The sequence below is a fragment of the Theropithecus gelada genome, chromosome 6 (assembly GCF_003255815.1).
Source record: "Theropithecus gelada isolate Dixy chromosome 6, Tgel_1.0, whole genome shotgun sequence".
Taxonomy (NCBI): domain Eukaryota; kingdom Metazoa; phylum Chordata; class Mammalia; order Primates; family Cercopithecidae; genus Theropithecus; species Theropithecus gelada.
The window spans coordinates 90,539,518-90,561,915 of NC_037673.1; the positions used below are offsets into that span (position 1 = coordinate 90,539,518).

The window sequence follows — 22,398 nt, forward strand, 5'->3', positions numbered from 1 at the left end:
GCACAGTGGCTCACACCTATCATCCCAGCACTTTGGGAGGCTGAGATCACCTGAGGTCAGGAGTTCGAGAGCAGCCTGGCCAATAGAGCAAAGCCCTGTCTCTACTAAAAGTATAAAATTTAGTCAAGTGTGATGGCGCGCACCTATAATCCCAGCTACTCAGGAGGCTGAAGCAGGAGAAAATCGCTTCAACCTGGGAGGCAGAGTTTGTAGTGAGCAGAGATCATGCCATTCCACCAAAAAAAAAAAGAGAATCTGTCCTCAAATGTACATTTGTTTTTCTGCATTCTTAATTCCCAGCATGAAGCCATTCGGCCTTTGTTGGTCCTTCTCAGCATCTGACAATGCCATGTGGCTGTGATGGGGACATGCTGGTCATGGGAGATGGGTTGACATGAGAATAACCAATTGACTCTATGACATCTTTCTTTTTCCCTTTTATGCCAAATACAGACAAAGAAAAGACTTAAGGAACCAAACACACAGAGGGAATAACTACTAGCGAAAGAGATAAATAAGGGAAAAACATAATAATTGAAAAAGGAATTATTAAAAATGGAGGTAAGTTTTCAGACTCATATTGGTAAAAAGACTTATACATGTTTTTTTTTGTTTTCAATGTACTTTCATATCAATTTTCACAAACCCCTTAAGGGTTGTTTTTAATAATTAATATTTATTATTTATTTGTGGAAGGCACTGTGTTAAGTGCTCCACATTCACTGACTCATCTGAAACTCATGACAGTACCAGGATGCAGTTTTATGGTGATCACTGCTCAGTACACGAGGACACTGAGTCACAGGCAAATACGCCTCAGGTTAAAGAGCTACAGGTGAAGAGTTGGGGCCCGGGCTTTGATTACAGGCTGACTCTGGAGCCTGTGTACTTCCTCACTGTACTCATCCCGTTTTCTGAGGCCCGGGCTTTGATTACAGGCTGACTCTGGAGGCTGTGTACTTCCTCACTGTACTCATCCCGTTTTCTGAGGCTCGGGCTTTGATTACAGACTGACTCTGGAGGCTGTGTACTTCCTCACTGTACTCATCCCGTTTTCTAAGGAAGAACTTGAGATTCAGACAGGTAATGATTCTTACCGAAGCTAGTAGTTAGCAACTTCAAACTTAAAAATGGAAAGCGAAGCCATTGGTAGACATGAAATTTGAATTCAAGAATTATTATTTCCATTAATTTGATCAATGAATGGGATTTGGTCATAGTGTTGATTCAATATTATTTAATTCTTTACAATAACTGAGTTTTTTCAGCCTCTGATGTCTTTACAGAATCAAAACTTTACTCAGGCAAGATTTAAGAGAATCTATGTGCATCCTTTATATTTTTCTATTGAAGGATATATATTTTGGTAAAAAAGAATTAGATGCTGGGAAAACCCATCACATTTAATGCCTTGATGTATTATGGCTTATTTCACCCCAAACTTGATTCTAACTCTCAACTCTTGGTTGGTTGTATCTGCATTTTTTTTGTTGTTGTTGTTCAAGCAGTATGCAGTCCAGTTGCGGCTATAAGGAAAAGAGCTTTATAATTCCCTCCCTGTATTAAGCTTCAGCTTTCTTTATAGATGTGAAAATCAGGCAGCACAATAAGATTAAGAGGATGGTATTTTGAATGTATTCCCGAGTCCCCTCAGTATGAATGGGATGGGGGCGAAGGAACTGAACAGTCCCCACATATCCTTCTGGTATCTGCATTATTTAATTTCAGTGATTACGACCCTCGAAGCCAGAGAAATCATTCACATTCAATAGGCACACAGAAATACATTCCAAGGTATACTGCAAATTATGGCAATTATCCAGACAATGTTTTCTTATGACTGCTGGGTCCAGGAACTGATCTCTGTTTTTCTGTTTTTTGTTGTTTTTGTTGTTGTTGTTGTTTTGGGGTTTTTTTTTTTTGAAATACAGTTTTGCTCTGTGGCTCAGGCTGGACTGCAGTGGCATGATCATAGCTCTCTGCAGCTTCCACCTCCCTGGGCTCAAGAGATCCTCCCACCTCAGCCACCCGAGTAGCTGAGACTTCAAGCATGTGCCACCACGCCTGGCTAATTTTTTATTTTTTGTAGAGACAGGGTCTCCCTATGTTGCCCAGGCTGGTCTGGAACACCTGTGTTCAAGTGATTCTCCCGCCTCGGCCTCCCAAAGTGCTGGGGATACAGATGTGAGCCACTGCGCTCAGGCAGGAATTCATCTTTTAAAATTAAATTTTCTCTGAGTAATTTTTAAAATAAATTTCCCCAACATCGATAGAGAAATGAGCTCTACTACAGATGAAAAAAGAAGGCATGTTTACATGGTGATCCTGTGGGATGTGACTGCACTGGGCAAAGCCAAACCTTCCAACCTCAAACACCAGAACTCAGGGCTCTTTCAATTTTAATTTCTAGTTCCCCGTCATTGTACTATATCTCTCTCCTGTGAAATGTTTCTATTACAGTAAACAAATCGGTGGTGGTGATGTGACCATTCATTTTCTTAAAGAACATGTAAGCTGCAGAATTCTCACCTTCTTTGCCAAAGTCAAAATGTTACACATTAACACAGAAGCTAATTCCAGGTTTAGCCTTACTTTTTGAGATAGCTCACAAGGAAACATTCATTTAATCTGCATTTTAAAAAAGACGATAGAAAAGGATTTTTTGATGCAGGATGTTCACTCCAGCACACTCTTTATTCAGACAGGGTCTTATTCTGTCATCTAGGCTGGAGTGCAGTGGTGCATTCTCGGCTCACTGCAGCTTCAACCTCCCTGGATGTGAGAGATCCTTCTGCCTCAGTCACCTGAGTAGCTGGGACTACAGGCATGCAGCACCACACCTGGCTAATTTTTGTATTTTTTAATAGAGATAATGTTTTGCCATGTTGCCTAGGCTGGTCATTTTTTATTATAGAATGTTTACCCCTAGAGTCCTCTAAAGTGTAATCCACAAAAGTTGTTACCTCAGCCCAATTATAACAAGTCAAATAACTCCACACCCACCCTATTCTCCTTATCCCCATCTCCCAGTGGGAGGCAGGGAGATAGAATTAGAAGGAAGACTGTGTGATAACAATGCAACCTTACTGTGGGATCAAAGTATGTAAACACCTGCTTTTGCACTAAATTCATGAATAGTTCATATTCAAACTATAATTTGTGTGTTAAGGTCTAGCTATTGGAAAATTATAGGCTCCCAAGAACTGTTTACATAAGTACATGCTTTAGGGTTAACAGACAATCCATGAGAAACAAATTGATAATCAAGCACAACTAATGGCAAAACTTTTTGTAAGAATAGTTGCAACTGACAACTACAATCTAAACCAAACTAAAAATTAAAATGGACACTAATGATACACCAATAACCAACCTTCAATCCAGAAATCCATGGAGACTCTGGCTTTCTCTGTGTGCTCATATATATAGTAGGAGCTATGTAGTGCTGCCGGTTGTGGTGTGACAGCTGAACTTCTTGCGATTCTACTAATTTTGTATATTCACAACCTGGTGACATGTTAACTTTATTTACAAATATCCAATTTTAGTAACCCTTAATAACTCAGTTAGTAGGATACTATTAATAGTAAATATCCCATTTGTAGACATAAAAATGAAATGTCTATATAGTTACAAGTTATTTGGCTCTAAGGACAACAATAATCGAATAGTATTTTGGATGAGTTCTCAGTCCATGAGGAGGATATTTGAGGTCCACCAGAGGTGTAGTGGACTCTACTCAGAGAAACTCTGGGGTACACTCGCTGATAAAGGCCCATAGGTGCACTAGTATAACATGTAAGAATGGGATATGGATGATCCATAGAAGTTCCATCTAAAGTGGAATTGACCATTAACCAAACCAACAGACCACTTGGAAGAAAATGATATTTTACAGGGTTAATAGAGTTAAAGTATTCAATAATTTTCCAAATGGATTCAGATGTTGATGAAGCTGCATATAACCACTTCAAAAATGACTTGGAAGGTGCCATTTAAATAGCTGACTTGTGAAGAGTTGTATTTTTTCAACCCTGATCCAGCTGATCCTGTGTAACATCCCTGAACATTGTATCATTTTTTCTGCTAAAAATTCAATGCTTCTGCATTTTCTACAAAAGATGATAAATTTGGCCAATTCATTTAAAATTTACATAAGTGAATATACATCTGAAAATAATATCTATTAAAACTATTTCAAGAAGAATTAGAAAACTTGAACATTACTAAAAGTATTAAGAACTGTTATCAGTAGTTAAAATCTCCCTACACCTAAGAAATCATTTCAAAATTATACAAATTATTATGTAGCATAAAAATTTATCATTAATTCTTCAAATCCAATAATTGAATACCAAAATTTGACATGACGATTGCAAGAAAAGAAAAAAAAACTGGCAAATCTCAATCACAAATATATATGTGAATATTCCAAACAAAATGGTAGCAAACTAAATCCAGAAACATATCTAAATGATAAAACAGTATGACCAACATGGGTTTATTCCATGCATTTAAATATGGGTTACCGTTAGAAAATCAATTAATGTAACTCACCAATTAGTAGATTAAGGGCAAAATTCATATGATTATCTCAGAAGAAATACGGAAAACATTTGATAGAATTCAATACCCATTAATTTTTTTAAAAAAACTCTGGCAAGCCAGGGATAGACCAGAACTCTCTTAATCTGATAAAAGAAATTAACAAATATTTGTATTTTATGGTAAACCATTAAAAGATTTTCTTTTGAGATTGAGAAAAGAACAGGATACCTACTATCATCACTTCAATTCAGTATTTTTCTAGAGGTTTTAACCAGAGTAAGAATAAAATATAAAATATATGTTCCAATAAATGATGCTGGGAAATTGACTATCCACATGCAGAAGAATGAAACTAGACCCCAATTTCTCACCATATACAAAAATCAACTGAAAATGAATTAAAATCTTAAATGTAAGACTGGAAACTCCAAGCTACTAGAAGACAACATAAGAAAAATGTTTGTTGATATTAGTGTGGGCAAGTGTTTTTTGGATAAGACCTCAAAAGTGCAAGCAACAAAAGCAAAAATAAAGAAATGGGATTGCATCAAACTAAAAAGTTCTGCACAACAAAGCAAACATCAACAGAGTGAACAGATAATCTACTGAATGGGAGAAAATATTTACAAAGTGTATAACTAACAAGAGATTAATATCTAGAATGTAGAAGGAACTCAAACAGCCTAGTAACAAAAAACCAAAAAACAAATAATCAGACTTAAAAATGACAAAAGACCTGAATAGATCTTCCTGGAAAGACATAGAAATGAAAAACAAGTATATGAAAAAAATGCTCAACATCACTAAACATCAAGGGAATGCAAATCAAAACTACAATAATATCACCTCACTTCAGTTAGAATGGCTATTACCAAAAAGAGAAGAGATAACCAGTGTTGGCAAGGATGTGAAGAAATGAGAACCCATACCCGCTGTTGATGGGAATGTAAATTAGCACAGCCGTTAGAGAAAACAGTACAGAGGTTCCTCAAAAAATTAAAAACAGAACTATTATATGATCCAGCAATCCCACTACTGGGTATATATCCAAAGGAAATGAAATCAGTGTGTCAGAGAGATAGCTGTGTATTGCAGTACTATTCACAATCTCCAAGACAGGAAATCAACCTGAGTGTCATCAACAGATGAATTGATAAAGAATATTTACTATACATACATACATAATGGAATATTTTTCAGTCATAAAAAAGAATGAAATCCTGTCATTTGTGACAAGATGGACAAGCCTGGAGGGCATTATATTAAGTAAAATAAGTTAGACACAGAAAAACAAATATTGCATGATCTCACTTATGTGTGGAATCTAAAAAGCTGATCCCATAGAAAGTGCAAGGAGGACCAGGGGCGGGGCGGGGATGGTTTTGAAATGAAACTGTTCTACCTCAGCTCATTAGGCATTAGATGCTCATAAATAGTGTGCAACTTAGATCCCTCACATGCACAGTTCACAATAGGGTTCGCACTTCTTTGAGAATCTAATGCCACTGCTGATCTGACAGGGGGCGGAGCGTGGGGTTAATGCTCGCTCACCCGCCACTCACCTCTTGCTGTGCTGCCCCATTTGTGAGAGACCATGGATCGGTACCAGTCCAAGGCCCCGGGGTTGGGGACTCTTGAAGTAGAGAGTAGAACAGTGGTTACCACATGCTAAGGAGGGGTGGGAGTGGGGGGATCGGAAGAGGTTGGTCAATGGGTACAAAGTTATAGACAGCCGGAATAAGTTCTGGCATTCTATCGCACAGTAGGGTGAGTATAGTTAACAATGTATCATATATTTCAAAATATCGAAAGGAGGGGATTTTGAATGCTCTCACCACAAAAAAGTGATAAATGTTTGGGGTTATGCATTAGTTAATTACCCTGATTTGATTATTATACAATGTATACATGTATTGAAACTTCACATGGTATCACATAAACGTGTGTAATGATTGTGTCAAAAATATAATACAACATGAAAATAAATGATTTAGAAAGGAAAAAAATTGGCATTATTCATAGATTGTCTCTATAGTAAATCCAAAGGGATTTACAACTAATATATTAAAAGAATAACTAACTGAGAGATACAATTTCTAAACAGAAATAAACTAAGATACATTCACTATTAACCTATAAAATATGCTTACATATATTTTTAAATATTTTAAATATAATTTTGTTAGAACATACTTCAATGTTTTAAAAATTAGTTTATTTTCATTGATGAATAATAATTGTGGATATTTACGGGATACACTGGAAGTTTTGATCTACATATACACTGTGGAAAGATTCAGTCAAACTAACCTTTCAATCACCTCACTAACTTATCTTTTTTTGTGGTGAGAATATTAAAAATTTACGCCTTTGGCAATTTTGAAATATACAATAATTATTAATGTCACCATGCAGTGTAATAGATCACTACAACTTATTCCTCCTAACTGAAAATTCGTACTTTTCATCAACATCGACCCTTTCCTCATCCCTCTGGCACCCTCCTCCCAGTCTCTGGTAACCACTTTTCTACTCTCTGTCAAACAATCTATTTCTTAAACTAAATATGAAAAATAAATCATTAAATTAACTTGATCTTTCAACAAGGTCTTTCTGTTTTGATAGAGAAAAAGAGGCAATTATTCTATTCTATTAAATTTATCATTATCCTATTTAAATCAAGTTAAAATTAATACTATATTCAGCGAGAATAGAAAATGAACCAAGGCACATTTGACTCCAAATTTCTCAAGGGCAAGAGAATGTCTTGGGTAGGGTTTTCTCCGAGAAATATCCAATGAGAGAATATAGATTTGATTCACAGAAAAGAAAGAGCGAGAGAGAGAGAGAAGAGAGGAGACAGAGAAAGAGAGACAGAGATGGCGGGGTATGAAGGTATGTTAATAAAAGAGTAAAATACTTAATTCCAACAGACAGTAAATATAGGAATCTGATAACAATTATTTTTTCAAAGGAAATGAAAAAAAAAAAAACAAACAAAACCCAGGTACAGTCTAGTCTAATACGTCAACTTCCTCAGAGGCAGATGACAGATGTGAAGATACCTTGCAGCTTTATGGGTTAATTTCCTATAGTGTCTAACACTCTGGGACACTTGGAGAACAGTAAATGTTTCAAGCCGTCAAGGACCTGATTGGCCGGGATCTGTTTTCTATTTAGTTCACTTCCATTTCCTTTGCTGTTCCCAGCAGCTTTCTCCATGTCGGTTTGCATTACTATGGTTTTCACGATTGGGTCAAAAAATAAAGCTTTTATGCCTGATTAAACACCGAGCTAACACACTTTGTCAGTCATTTCCACTTTGAAATTTATGTTTACTGCATTTAGTCTGTCCTTTCCAATCTTACCATACAGGATCTGCCAAAGAAATTGTAAAAATTTTACATAATATTGTACCTAGGAACATTATTTAATATCAATAGTAGTTTTTTATAGCTAAAAGAAAATTAGGCTTTGCTCCAGGGGAAGATTGTGAGCAGGTATCTTTATTTATTTATTTATTTTTTTTCCTGAGAGAAGCTGTGAAACAACAGAACAGTCTGTGCCACATACATAATTAAAACAGATGTTCTCAATCTTAATTTTCAGACCTAATTTTGACAGCCAAAGAAATGTGCTTGACTTTTGTATAGTCACATATTTTCTCTCAAATTTGCCCTATTTTTCTCCTCACCCACTATGACTGCTCAGAAACAAAGGGTGGGGTGATGGTGAGTTACAATGCAGCTGCAAGGACTGTCAAATTATTGGTAGGTAGGGGAGTGGAAACAGTGATGAGAGAAATTGACCATCAACTATCTTTAAAGTCTACATAGCATAAACATTTGTATGTACTCCTAACTTTGCAGATGACACTTTTCATTAGGGTCTTTCATGATAGAAGCCAAGTTAAGCTTATCAAACATAATAAAGTAATTGCTTAGAAGCACTTTTCCTTAGTCAACCTAGCCTTTGGGACCATAGTTTTTTTGTTTGTTTGTTTGTTTGTTTTTTGGCAGAATAACATACAGTGTACAGAAATATGCTACATTTTGATGACACAGGCCAGGTGACTTACCTGCAAGGGCACAGAATCTGTCTGATATGCTTGTTGATGTATGTGTGTGAAAATAGAAAGCATACAAGTATAACGAAGCTCTGTCGCCCAGGCTGGAGTGCAGTGGCACGATCTCGGCTCACTGCAAACTCCGCCTCCCAGGTTCACGCCATTCTCCTGCCTCAGCCTCCCGAGTATGTGGGACTACAGGCGCCAGCCACCACGCCCGGCTAATTCTTTTTTTGTATTTTTAGTAGAGACGGGGTTTCGCCGTGTTAGCCAGGACGGTCTCGCTCTCCTGACCTCGTGATCCGCCCGCCTCGGCCTCCCAAATTGCTGGGATTACAGGCGTGAGCCACCGCGACCGGCCGACCCTCCCTTTCTGTAGGTGCTGCCAGCAGCTTGGAAATTACAAACTTTAGAAACCACAACAGGGCAAGAACTATCTTCCTGTTCTCTGTGGTGGAGTCTGGCTTTTTCACGCCCTTGTCAAGGCACTCAGTTGTTACCTAGGTTCTCTCCTTACCCATCCACCAGCACCAGGTCCATGGAAGGTCTACTAGGCCACAGTCCCAGGCCACATCTGCTGTCAGGCTACCCTGAGCCCAGCTTGCCTCTCACCCTCTGAGGAAGGAGCAGGAGCTGGAGTATTGCTGCTGGCAGTGTCCTGGCTTTCTGCAGCCTCAGCACGGCTGGCCCTGCGGCAACTTGAGTGCTACACCTGCTCCAGCCTGCTCTAGTTCTCTTCTTCTTTGTCAATGGAGTTCCAATTCTGCAGTACAGATTGGGGGATACCCTTAGGGCGCTCCAAACCTCTCAGCAACCACAGCCACTCTGATTCCTTCATAATTGTTCTCAACACTCTGAGAACTGTTTCAAACCCAGTCCATTTAAAACCATTCTGGATGCTGGTCCGGTTCCTCTCAGCAAAGCCCAGTGTGGTCTGATCCAAATCCAAGAACGACTCCTGTCTCCTTTGCCTTGGGAAGTTGCCCTGAACTGCCTTGGCCCAGAGAGCGATACTCAGGAACTCACCAACTACCTACCAGGCTTTGACCACGTGTGAGATTGGGGCAGACTATCTAGAGAGAGGATTACAAAGGCAGGCCCAGCTGCGGCTTGGTGAATTCATCCCAAAGTAGTTCTATTCCCTAAGAGGGAATGCAGAAGTAGGAACCACAAAGTTTAAGAGGCAGATAAAGCTCATTCTGATCCTAACTAGGGACTATGTGGGAGGGGCTGACTTTGTTAAGGTGGTTGGGAGAGTTGGGAGAAGAGGCTGGCACCTCTCAGTGGGGAGGTGGCAATGTATTGGTTTGAGGGAAGTTCCATGGGATTAGGGTACCATGGGATGAACCTATTCCTAAGATGTGGAAGCAGGAAATCAGAGCCAAGCCAAATGGACTGGAACAAAGGGGAAGCGAGAGGAAGGGTGCTTATCCCTGGAGAGAAATGTTGAACAAAGCAGATCTGAGCAGCAATTCACATACAGAGCATACTCGTGAAGCAGCAATTCACATACAGAGCATACTCGTGGCCACGGGGATCCTCAGCTAACCTGGGCATACCTGCGACACCAGATCTGGAGCTTTAGGCAGCACGTGCAGCCCACGAACTGCTGTCTGAGGTACCAGCTGGCTTGGTAGTCGTTGATTAGGAGACAGGCTGGATCAGAATCTCCTGGAGACTTTTGGCGCTGCTAGATGTTGTGCTGGGTACTTTACATACATTTTCTCTAATCCTCACAAACTTTCAAACAGCAGAGAAACCAAAAGTAACTCTATATATCCTTGGTCTCAGCTTAAAAGTCACTTTCTCAGAGAGGACATGTCTGAGCCAAAAAATATAAGTTAACTTCCCCTTTTATTCTCTATATCATTTTCTACTTTTGCTGATGTCCCTCAGTACAGCTTATAATTTGATATATCATGAGTGATATTCATGATGATTTGTTAACAAACATTGGGTCCATTTCTCCTCCATAGTTTCTGGGGGCACAAGCTCTTTTTTTTTTATTTATTTTTTATTTTTTTATTTATTTATTTTTTTAATTTATTTATTATTATTATACTTTAAGTTGTAGGGTACATGTGCATAACGTGCAGGTTTGTTACATATGTATACTTGGGGGGCACAAGATCTTAAAAATATTTTTGTGTCCCTGAATGCAAGGGGGGAAATGCAGTGAAATAATCAGTGCATTGCATGTAAGCATAGAGATCTTGTAGACTGAAAGTTTCACTCTGTGAAACTGTGGCCACTGCACAGACTAATGTATCTAAGAACCAGAATGGCATTCATACTCACGTAAATGAGACTGTCTTAAATACAACTTAACACTGACTAGAGTTTTGTTAAAATCTGGCAATCACATGCTAGGGATAAGTGATATGTTTTACTTCTCTGCTAGGCTTCCAAGAAAACAATAGGTAGAAATATATACATGTAAAAGTCCTTCTAGAGGAATTTTAATAGATCCATGAGAAAAATAAATTTTCCTTTAGAGTAAACAAGTTTAACTGTTATACAGGATTCTTAACTATTAGATTTCTCAGACTCTAATATGAAACAATATCAATTTTCCTGTGTGTGTGTGGGGGGGGGGGGGGGTGGTTGGGAGTTTGTTGGCAAACTGATGCTAAAGCATATTTGGCTTTGGTTCTGGAAGAACCAATGTACCCCATCTCCTATCTAGAGAGTTTGACAAGTTGCTCCTGTGTTTCAGTAAAACCAGGATCAAGAAACATTCTGTTGGCTCTGGAGTAGAGTAAGTCCTACCCTCTTAACCCTAATTGGATAAACACTAAACAAAAAAAATTACATAAGGCTGGGGGAATATAAACAAGAGCAAACAAGAGCTTGTAAAGATTCCAATAAATCACTCTACTAGTCACATTCACCCTACACAGTACAAGCTTTTTCAATTTTTGCCCAAGACTGTCTCACATGAATTGATGGCTCTACAGACCATTAGACTAGTGTTGGCTTGAATTATGATCATGTGAAAAAGGCTTGTGCATTGATCATGTGAAAATATTGGCAGCACAAAGGGGCCAATATTATACTCTGCATCTAGACCTATGGTTACTAGTTCCAAAGAAGATGTTTTCATTCTCATTTTAGGAGGAGGAAACTAAAACGCACAGAGGTCAAATAATATTCTCAAAGTCACAATGTATGTTTGGAGCTAGATTCAACTTCAACTGTTCTAGCTCCAAATTTGGACTCTGCTTAGCAACTTTCTTTTTTTTTTTTGGAGATGGAGTCTCACTCTGTTGGCCAGGCTGGAGTGCAGTGGCACGATCTCAGCTCACTGCAAGCTCCACCTCCCGGGTTCATGCCATTCTTCTGCCTCAACCTCCCGATTAGCTGGGACTACAGGCACCTGCCACCACGCCGGGCTAATTGTTTGTATTTTTAGTAGAGACGGGGTTTCACCGCGTTAGCCAGGATGGTCTTGATCTCCTGCCCTCGTGATCCGCCTGCCTTGGCCTCCCAAAGCGCATTTAGCAACTATTTTCACTGGAGGCATGGAGGACCTTTTTCTCAAGCCCTGTGCCACATGGGCCACTTTGCTCCTTGTTACAGCTCATCACACTAGCCCATGGTCACAATGAAGCTTGCAGGGCCTTCTTCCAGCAGCCCAGCTAGCCTGTACAGCTGATTGTTCTCTTTTTTTTAGGGAGTTAGTCTTAATTTTCTTTCAGTCTTGGGCATAGGCAGGACCATGTCCACAATGTGGCACTTGCCAAAGCTATTCTTTGGTTAGCAGAATCTCAGCTTCCTCACCTCATTAGACTTCTCTCATCCAGACTCAAGTTTCAACTTCTCTTTGCTGCTGAGGCTTGGCTGGGAGCCTCTGGCTTAGGATTAAGGGTACCCATTCATTGCTGCATTTTGTGACTGTTCTCCCTTGACACCGTCGCCCACCATCTCCTCAACCTTACTGAGTATGGAGTGGGGAAGTGACTGATTGCACCCTGACTAGACTCCCAGCATAGGGTGTTCTGAGAGTTCACCTATGTCTTTCCAAGCGGTTATGCCCATACTCAAAAGGTTTCCCCAAGATATGGAAGAAGACAGTGCTAGAATGTGGGAGCACACTAGATATGCTACAAAAAGGTACAGTTGAAAGGGAATGGCAGGAATATGGAACACGCAGGAGCTCAGGTGCCTCCCTTCAGTGTTTCCTCGTTGATGCCCTGGTTGTTGGCATCATCAGACCCTCTCCTTGAAGTCTTTTCTTGGTGCCCCAGGTTTTCTTAACTTGAAATGTGCATTAGAATTACCTGGGCTTTTCTTAAAATTTACATTCTTGCTCACGCCTGTAATCCCAGCACTTTGGGAGGCTGAGGCGGGTGGATCCAGAGGTCAGGAGTTCAAGACCAGGCTGGCCAACATAGTGAAACCCCGTCTCTACTAAAAATACAAAAAAAAAAATTAGTCGGGCATGGTGCCAGGTGCCTGAAATCCCAGCTACTCGGGAGGCTGAGGCAGGAGAATCGCTTGAACCTGGGAGGTGGAGCTTGCAGTGAGCGGAGATTATGCCACTGCACTCCAGCCTTGGGGACAGAGTGAGACTCCATCTCAAAAAAGTAAAATAAAAAGAGAGAAAAAAAATACATTCTTGGGCTCTACCCATGACCTAATGATTGAGAATCTCTCAGGCGTAGGCCTGGGTACATGTAGTTTGAGCAAGATTCCCTGGTGAATCTGCTTCACCATGCAGCTGAAGAATCGCTCTCCTGTAAGGTGAAGGCCAAGCCCCTTAGCACCGTCCACTTGAAAGTGTAGAGGACTGAGCACTTTGAAGTGCTGCTGCTTGGGTGTGGCCACCCAACTTCTGGAGGGGCCACCAAGAGAGGGCTGGCAACTCCTAGGGCATTACTACTTTGATGACAAAGGCATAATTAATATACTGTTTAGTAATCGATTGCCATTTATTTTGCTAACCGATTTGGATAGGTGTATACATTTTTAGTAATACAATGAATTGTATTTATGAAGTTTGAACATGCGTTTATTTTTAGGATCTGGAAAGTTGGAGCCGGTAGAGAGGTATAACCAATCTTAGATGTGCGCAAGCGGTTAAATGTGGACCTATCTGTGTGATTACAAGTACATCTGCAGTGCCAAGTGAATAAAAATGAAGGCAAACTTTCAGATATGAGGGGAAGCTTCCAGGTAGAATCTGTGGTTCTACCTAGGGCATAAAATATGTCCTTCCAAAAAATATGGCTCAAAAAAATGTTCGTGGCCAAAAGGAAATTAGGTCAAGCGTAGATCGATTTATACTGTGCACAATTAACATTTTAATAAGCAGGAAAAATGAATGCAGAATTTAAATACTAAATTCAGATAGGGATACTCATGTTGACTGATGCTGTAAAAAGATTGCAGAGCTACATGACAGCAACCCCACACCCAGCTTGGCTCTGTCAGGAGCTGGCTATATAATTTTAGACAAGTCATTTAATTTGCCTGTGGCAGAATATTTTTTATTTGCAAAATGAGAGGGTTGAGTTAGTTGATCTCTAAGGCACCTTGTACTATCAACATTTTGTAAATATGAATTATACACTATTCATATATGAGCCCATATTGATAATGGCTCAACTTCTCTTTGCTGCTGGCTGGATGGATGGATGGATGGATAGACAGATACATGGATGGATGGATGGATGGATGCATGAATATTATCAATATTCATATAAATATTTCCTATTCATACACTATTCATATTCATACACTATTTATATTCAATTAAACATTATTCATATGAATTATACACTATTCAGGGTGAAGAAAGAGATCATGGACATTTTACAGCTGGTACAACACTTTGAACTGCTTTGACTCATTGAACTGAACTTTTAAAATCAAAGTGATGTTTGGTTTTTAGTTAACTTTCTCCTTAATTTTGGTTTGTAAAACTTCAATTAAAATTGTAAAATGTAAAAATAATCTCTCATGAAAACTTGCACAAATAATAGATACAATGAGGCAGAGGTCACAATATAATGGGAAGAATATATTAATGTGGCAAATATAGTTTTCAGTCCTTAATTTCTGAAAAAATTAATGTCTGATATGTAAAAAACACCCAAATGGAGACGCTGCCCTTTGTTTTAAAGCTCCTGCCATGTGGTCTAAAACCTGGGTATATTTTTACCTTATTTAGTTAGATTTGATGAGATAATTTTATGTAAAAATTTTATCTTTGTTTCTTCCCCTTAGAAAACTTTGAACTATAACTTTCTTAACACTTTCTCACAAAAGTGACTATTGCCATTATCAGTGGCTTCCTAGTGGTAATGTGGATACTTTTGGAATTGTTACATGACTTTCAGAAACTCTTGAATGTTCATATGCTGTGTGATTTTTCAATAATTTAAAACCAGTAATAAGGCTACAGAGACTTCTTCTGTCTGGTGTGTTAATGATTCTTTGCAGCTACTTACACATTTAAAGTACAGTGATCCCTTTATTTTCAGGAAATATGTTAGAACACCCCCAGTGGATGCCTGAAACAGAGAATTGTACTGAACCCTATATATGCTATTTCTTTCTATACATATATACCTATGATAAAGTTTAACTTATAAATTAGGCCCAGTAAGAGATAATAGTAACAATAATAAAATAGAAAAATTATAATGTTATATTATAATAAAAGTTATATGAATATGGCCTCTGTCTCTGTCTCTCAAAATATCATACAGTACTATGGGTAACTGAAACCTTGAAACGCAAAACTGTAGATAAAGGGGCAACGAGTACTGTACACACTTGCCATGAAACATTCATTCGTTTACGTTAAGCATAACATTTTTCAAACTCTAGACATGAGTTTAGTGAAAATTTTCCAGGTGGATTAAACTTAGAAGTAATTGTTTCAGAATTGATTTCAAGATTCACAGGAACCATTGAGTTGAAAAACGAAAAAAGAGAAAAGGAATTCCTATATTGAAATAGTTCATAGACTGTTGGGAAATATGAGAGGGGTCAGAGAACAAGTCCTTCACTGTCGAACATTAAACCTGAGTCTCAGGCTGTAGTTATGTGGAGTTAAGGTTTCCAGTGGGCCAGGGTAATGCTGTCCACTGATTGTTGACTTGGAACATGCTATTTCTAAGTGAGGGAAATCACCACCAGAAAACAGTGAGCCACAGGAATCAAATGTATTTCAAATAACACAAGGCCTCTGTACATAAAGGAATAGAGTGTCCTCAAACTGTGAAAATATGCTATTTTGTTTAAGGGTGGGGGGAAATCTATATGATAATTGTTTTTTTTTTCTTTTTTCTTTTTGTTTTTAATGACTCCTTTGGGTCAAAGCCAAATGTGTAATTTTCCCAGTAGAGTTGTTTCCATTGTCTAAAGCTTTTGATCCTGTTTAGTTGTGCTTGATCAAGTATTTTTACAGGAAAATATTCTCTGTATTCCCTCCCTGCCTTGTAAACTTGAAACAATAACATCTTAATACCATCTCTGAAACTTGCAGAATTTCCTAACTCAAGTCTTTAGTCACCTTCCTTATTTTGGAAATGATCACTCACAATTGACTAATTGTGCCAAATAAATTTTGATTCCCAGACTTCTTATTTGAGTTCTCTGATAAAATATTGTGGGGAAAAAAGCTGCCATTCCAAAATGGAAAGAAATGCTATGCACTTTTGTAAACAAGTATTGAAAAATGATCTTAAAAATACCTTTCTTTTTTGATATTTTGCCATAATTGTTTCTTCTGCATCTTGGTTATTTTCTTCATAATAAATTAATTATAAAATAGTCAAAGTTTAACAATTCTCATTAACTTAGGTGTTCAAATTTATTTTGACCTTTTAATTTTATCACACCTCTATCTGTCTCTCTTTTTCTCTGCATATGAATAATGTATATAAATATATATGTATATATCTGCATACATTTAGCTTTTGAATCGATGAAGTAAATCAATTATGGTTCATTATATATAATTTTAAAAACTAATATGAAATAGAAGAAAGGCTTGTGGCAAGAAATGGCTTATAGCTATGTTCATTCCACATTGAAAACTATCAGACAACAAAATATGAGATGAACTAAGGAAAACTCTTTCACATCTCATACATCATTCCTCTGGGCCCACATTTTCTAGTCTCGTCCCAATCCAGTATCAGGTACATGAGTCATGACTCAGAACAGATATGGGAACACCTTCATTTATCCCTACAATCCATCCATCCATCCATCCATCCATCCATCCATCCATCCATCCATGTATCTGTCTATCCATCCATCCATGTATCTGCCCATCCATCCATCCATCCATCCATGTATCTGCCCATCCATCTATCCATCCATCCATCCATCCATCCATCCATCCATCCATCCATCCATCCATGTATCTCTCTATCCATCCATCCATCCATCCTGCCATCCATCCATCCATCCATCCATCCATCCATGAATACATCCATCCCTCCATCTTGTTTGCAAGACCTGATAAAACAGGAAGGTTTGAAAGCCACCCAAGAATTTCAAAGATAATTTGTGGAGTCTCTAGGGAAAGCAAATCAAAATGGACCTGGTTGTATAACAGACCTAAACTTCTCCATTCTACAGTTTGTTCAATGTGCTCCTTCCCAAATAATGACTTTCACCAGGAAATGTTTAGGGAATGAACAGAAAAAAGACAGATGTGACATTAATCTTCTATCAAAACACAAAATTCCCTAAAGCTTTCCTGGGACTGTATCAGATAACTAAACATAGACTGAAAACTGTTTCTGCCCCACTTGCACATCAAAAACAACAACAAAAAAGGGAAATCTTTTGTATCATCACAGACTATGATCACCTAGGAGAGCTCTCAGTTATGTATGCTCATTCCAGACACATTTGTGTTAATAAAAGCACCCATCTTATGTAAATTCCAAATAACTTCAGTATATTTCTGGCTCATAAAGGCCTGGGTTTCAATAAGAATAAGAATGTTGCAGTCATTAAAATGATTAAATGTAGTAACATTAAAAGATGTATTTTCCTCTCTGTAGTACTTTATAGCAGTCATTTCAAATTACTAAGACCAAGGGATTCTAATAGAAGGTGGCATAGAATGTAGTTAAGTATCTTGGCTCTGAAGCCTGACTACCTAGGTTTAATTCTGGTTATTCTACTACTAATTGTGTGATGTCAGGAATAAGTCACTTAATTTCCTTGTACTTCAGTTTCTCCATCATTAAAAGAAAATAATAATAATAATAATAGAACCCATACCTCATAAAGTTGCTGTAAAACAGATAGTTCATAAATAGTTATTATACAGTCTGACTTAAATGCTAGGCATTACTATTATTTTCATTTTGGAGAGAAATCCCTGTGGAGGGAGATTTGGAACTTGATTTGGTATATTTCAGTATGCTGTAAGTTGCTGTGAATAAATATTACTAATCCTATCCCACTAGTGAAATGACTCAAGCAAAGGGAGACTAAGTGACTAATTTGAGTATCTCAACTAAATTAAGATGGAATTAAAGCCCAACAAACCATCTCCATAGCTTTCCTAGTTGGGTTTATCTCAGGGGGATATGCATTACAAATCTCAGCACTTATAACAACAGACTCTCCTGGTGAGTTCAAAATGCTTCATCTACCTTGATGTTCCCAGTATCACTAACATTTACTAAGCACCTATGGGAAGTATGGGACTGTCATCTAGCATCACAGTGTTTCCCTACTCTGTAGATAGAAAAACAAAATCAAAAGAAGACAAGGGCTTCATTGTCACTTCCAAATCTAGAGGTTTTCTCTGATATTACAAAGAAGTGTTGATTCTTCCCACTGCACTCCTTATAGCCCGGGATTTTGTCACATAGACCACATGCTATCTCACTGCATTTGTATTTAGCAAAGATTGCAAAAGATACATGCCTATTAATTCCATCTGTTTACCTTCATCTCCTAATGATCATGTAGTAGATTTCTATAGTTCTTGGAATCAAAGCAAACATGAATTTTATTACAAAGCAGAGCTAGGATTTATTCATAAGATAGCATGATGATAAATTCCACTTATCTCTTGAAACTATACATTGCAGCACAGGATATGAAGCTAGCATACACTTTTCATAAGAGTTATATTTTTTATTAAAATAAATGGTGATCATGTTATGAATTTTTAGGCATAAAGAATAACTTTTATTAATATCACCAACACAAGAAAACTTTTAATTGTCTTCTAAATCTTAAGAGTTAAGAGATTTTAAAGCAAAGTTTTATTTTCAAATCTATCATGTTCACTGGTATAGCAGAACATATGTCATTAACTTCTCTAATTGTGAAAAGTCATCTTTTTCTCTTCTCATAGCTCTGAAAAAGAGTACAGTTATATAAATATAAAATAGCAGTTCAATTCTAACAGAAAGGATTGGAAGTTCATTGGTTGTTTACATTTTTCTTTTTTCTTTTTCAAACGTAAGCTTTGGAGAAATCTCTTTTTGCTAATCACTTTCAACAAATACAGTGTATCAAAACAATCTACCATACCACCTCCAGTTTTGAAAGATACAAAATCTACCACTGTCCTTTAAGCATTTGTACTTTTATGGCTCAATTCCCAGAGTAAAGATTTGGACATTTGTACTGTGGCAATAGCTAAGAAATTGCAAAAGTCAGATGTTACATTTTGATAATCACTCCACAAATCCATGCTCCATCAAACTAGACCAAACAGAGAATCCTTAGCCCACAAAACCTGCAAAGGAAGCAGTATTCTCCAATTTGGAATACCGTATTCTCCAATTTAAAATACTGCCTTCGAATATGTTTGGAAGTTGAAATAATTTCAATTTCCACTCCAAAGAAGAGGAGAATCATGACATACCTCCCATCAGCTCATTAACCCCTTGACCTTTGCAAAAACATGAATTATTGAATATATATCTAATGAAAAGTAATTTCCATGTTTTAGTTAGAATCTAGCAACTTTGCAGTGGTTATAATTTTGAATAGAAATGAAGCAATCTCCAAGCATGATAGTAAGTCAATTAAGAAGTACCAAAGTATTCATAATGCCAGCCATTAGCAGACACATTTTTGAAAACCTCAAGTCATTAATATCTTGCTCATTCAGTTATAGCTCTCGAAACCAAGGAATTTAAAGGCCTTGAATATGAGTATGCAAAGTTATGTGGATACCAAATACCACTTTAAACACTGATTTGATGTTATTTCTTCAACCAATATAAAGCCAAGACAATATTCCTGTGTCACCCCAATCTTTGAATTAGCTTTAAAAGCAAGCTTAAACAATTTGAAAAATAAAGCTCTCATTCATTCTCTATCCACAGATTTCTCTAGCCACACAATTCGTATGACTGCCTCCAACAGCAATTGAGAAAGTAGGCAGTGATAAACAAGCTCATACAATTTTAAAACAAACAGAATAATCAGAAGTTTCTAAGTATGCTTGCCTTTCACTTAAATGGAAAGCCAAATGTGAAGGGTCCAGAGGCTTTCACTAATTTTCCACTTTAAACTTTCTAATAATTACTAAGCCCACTTTTTATTTCAATAGAAAAATATAATTATTGAGCTATAATTATTCAAAGATAATCATATAAATCTGATACATGTTTCACCTTTAACTGAGATCATAGGGTAGCAAAAGAAATATAAGAAAATAAGAACCTGACAACTACTAAATCCTTAAAAAAAAAAAAAAAACCAAACCAATATAAAGCTACTAAAATGTTTCCATTTCTCAGGCACTATATTTTTCATTAAAAATGATCATAAAAGGAATATCAATGTATTATACTATGTATCTCACAAGTAGATTATACCGTAAATTAAAAATTATCTGTATTAGAATCCCAATGCAACCTTCAATACCCCGTGAGAAGGCATTTTTTCTAAGGTACAATCATATACCTAAACTGCCACATTAAGGCTGCCACAATCCAATGAGTAAACCAAAATATGTTACTTACCTTATTACAAATAAATGGCAAATTGCAGGCACTTTTCAGCTTGCAGCTGTCTAGCATAGTTGATTAGAAATGAACAAAACATCTTTCACTCCAGTGAGAGAACTGCATATTTAGACTTGCCTTTCTTCACTGAATACTGGCAAAAGAGGCTGTTCACCTCCAAGTGATAGCAACAGCCCTGCACGGAGCACTTGCTGCTCTGCACAGCAGCGACTTGGAATGAAAGTAAGAAGAACCCGTGATGTTTAAATAACGTAGCTTTAGATTCACAGGATATGACTCAACTCTCAAACCAGTAGGGGAAGAGTTTCCCATTGCAAAACTGTTAGTGCAGATTACATAACAAACATCATATCTGGGGTCCTAAAATACTCACATTAAATATTAAAAACTTCACCTGCTAAATCAAACGTGCAGTTTTAGTAGCCAACCTCTTCCCCATGGCAAAAGCCACAACAGGAAATGAGAATAACAACACTGCACAAAGAAAACTATTCTGCTTGTTCTCTGCAGTGAATTAATTTAATGTTATTAAGGGTGTGAGAACTTGCCAACATCTCCCAGAAAGACATGTAAAAAAAAAGGAACACTCAAGTCACTAACATTCCCATCAGTATGAAAACAATTGTAGAAGAAAATTCTGTTTTAACATGCAAGAAGTGGCATGCTTTACTAACACAATAGAATCTCCTTCAGTAAGTAGAGAATGGAAATAGATCTTCATGCTTTGCTGCTGCTGTTTCCCACAGAAATCCTTTCTGACGCTGTCATTACCTTGTGCTGCTAGCTCTGCCTACCTCACCAACTCAGAGTCCCCTTTTATTTGTTTTGTGAACCCTTCTAAAGGAACACGACTAATGATACAACTCCTCTAGTAAATGTGGCAATTTTACATGCTTTCTCCAGCACATGTATATACCTTAACCCTGAGTTGTAGTAAGCTTGATCAATATTGAGTTATTATATTTGGATACCTCGGTCAATAAATATTATAGACATAGATGCTTGGAGAAAAGTCTACTACATAAATTCACTTGCCATCAGCCTCTTCAAGGAAAAAAAGCTGAAAAAGTCCATGTTAATAACAGTAAGTAGGCTGAAACTAACTAGAACACGGCTGTTAGACATATAAAGTGAAGCATACATGTAATTTAAAATATTTTAGTAGTCACATTAAAAAAGTAAAGAAACATTAATTTTAATAACGGTTACCCTAGTATGTCTAAAACATCATCATTTCAACATGTAATAATTATAAAATTATTAAATGTTTTATCATTTTTGTACTAGTGTTGGAGATCCAGGATATGTTTTGCACTCGTGTTACATTTCCACTGGAGGTAGCCATATGCAAGTGTTCAATAGCCACACATGGCTAGTGGCTACCATATTGAATAGCATAGGCCTGGGGTTCAAGGTTCATTTTCAGTCTTCAGGTGGTGGTTCAAATATTCTCTTTCCAGAACATTTAGGAAGGTCTTCCCTGACTATCTTCCCTGAAGTAACCTTTTCCAATTACTTTCTATGAGATGATCTTTTTTATTTCCTTTATAGTACATCACAGTTTAAAATGTTCTTTATTCATTTGTTTACCTATTTATAGTCTGTGGTCTCTAACAAGAATGTAAGAAACCTGAGGGCAGGAATTTTGTTTCAACAGGCTATTGACATGGTCATCAATACATAGCAGAATTTAATCAAAAAATTATTTAATAAATGAATAAAATATGGATTTTTTGCTATGTTTTGGGAAATAATATAAAATTAAGAAATATGTTCCTCATATCACTGAATTTTCAGCAAATACACTGAGCAACA

At 37.4% G+C, this 22,398-nt stretch overlaps 1 protein-coding gene across 5 annotated transcripts in view; it reads right to left on the reverse strand.

Moving 5' to 3' along the window:
- Positions 1-22,398, reverse strand: part of MCTP1 (multiple C2 and transmembrane domain containing 1) — a 594,727-nt gene that overhangs the window by 362,330 nt on the left and 209,999 nt on the right. For 2 of the 5 annotated variants that reach the window (XM_025387620.1, XM_025387618.1), the window contains exons 1-2: positions 20,581-21,022; positions 20,128-20,130 (exon numbers count right to left, since the gene is read on the reverse strand). The exons of 1 other annotated variant lie outside the window; for it this stretch is intronic. In XM_025387620.1, coding sequence (XP_025243405.1) covers positions 20,128-20,130; positions 20,581-20,637 — 60 coding nt within the window. In that variant the 5' untranslated portion in view covers positions 20,638-21,022. Of the gene's footprint in view, positions 1-20,127; positions 20,131-20,580; positions 21,023-22,398 lie in introns of those variants that run through there. 2 more of the 5 variants (XM_025387619.1, XM_025387621.1) reach the window with 1 other exon arrangement.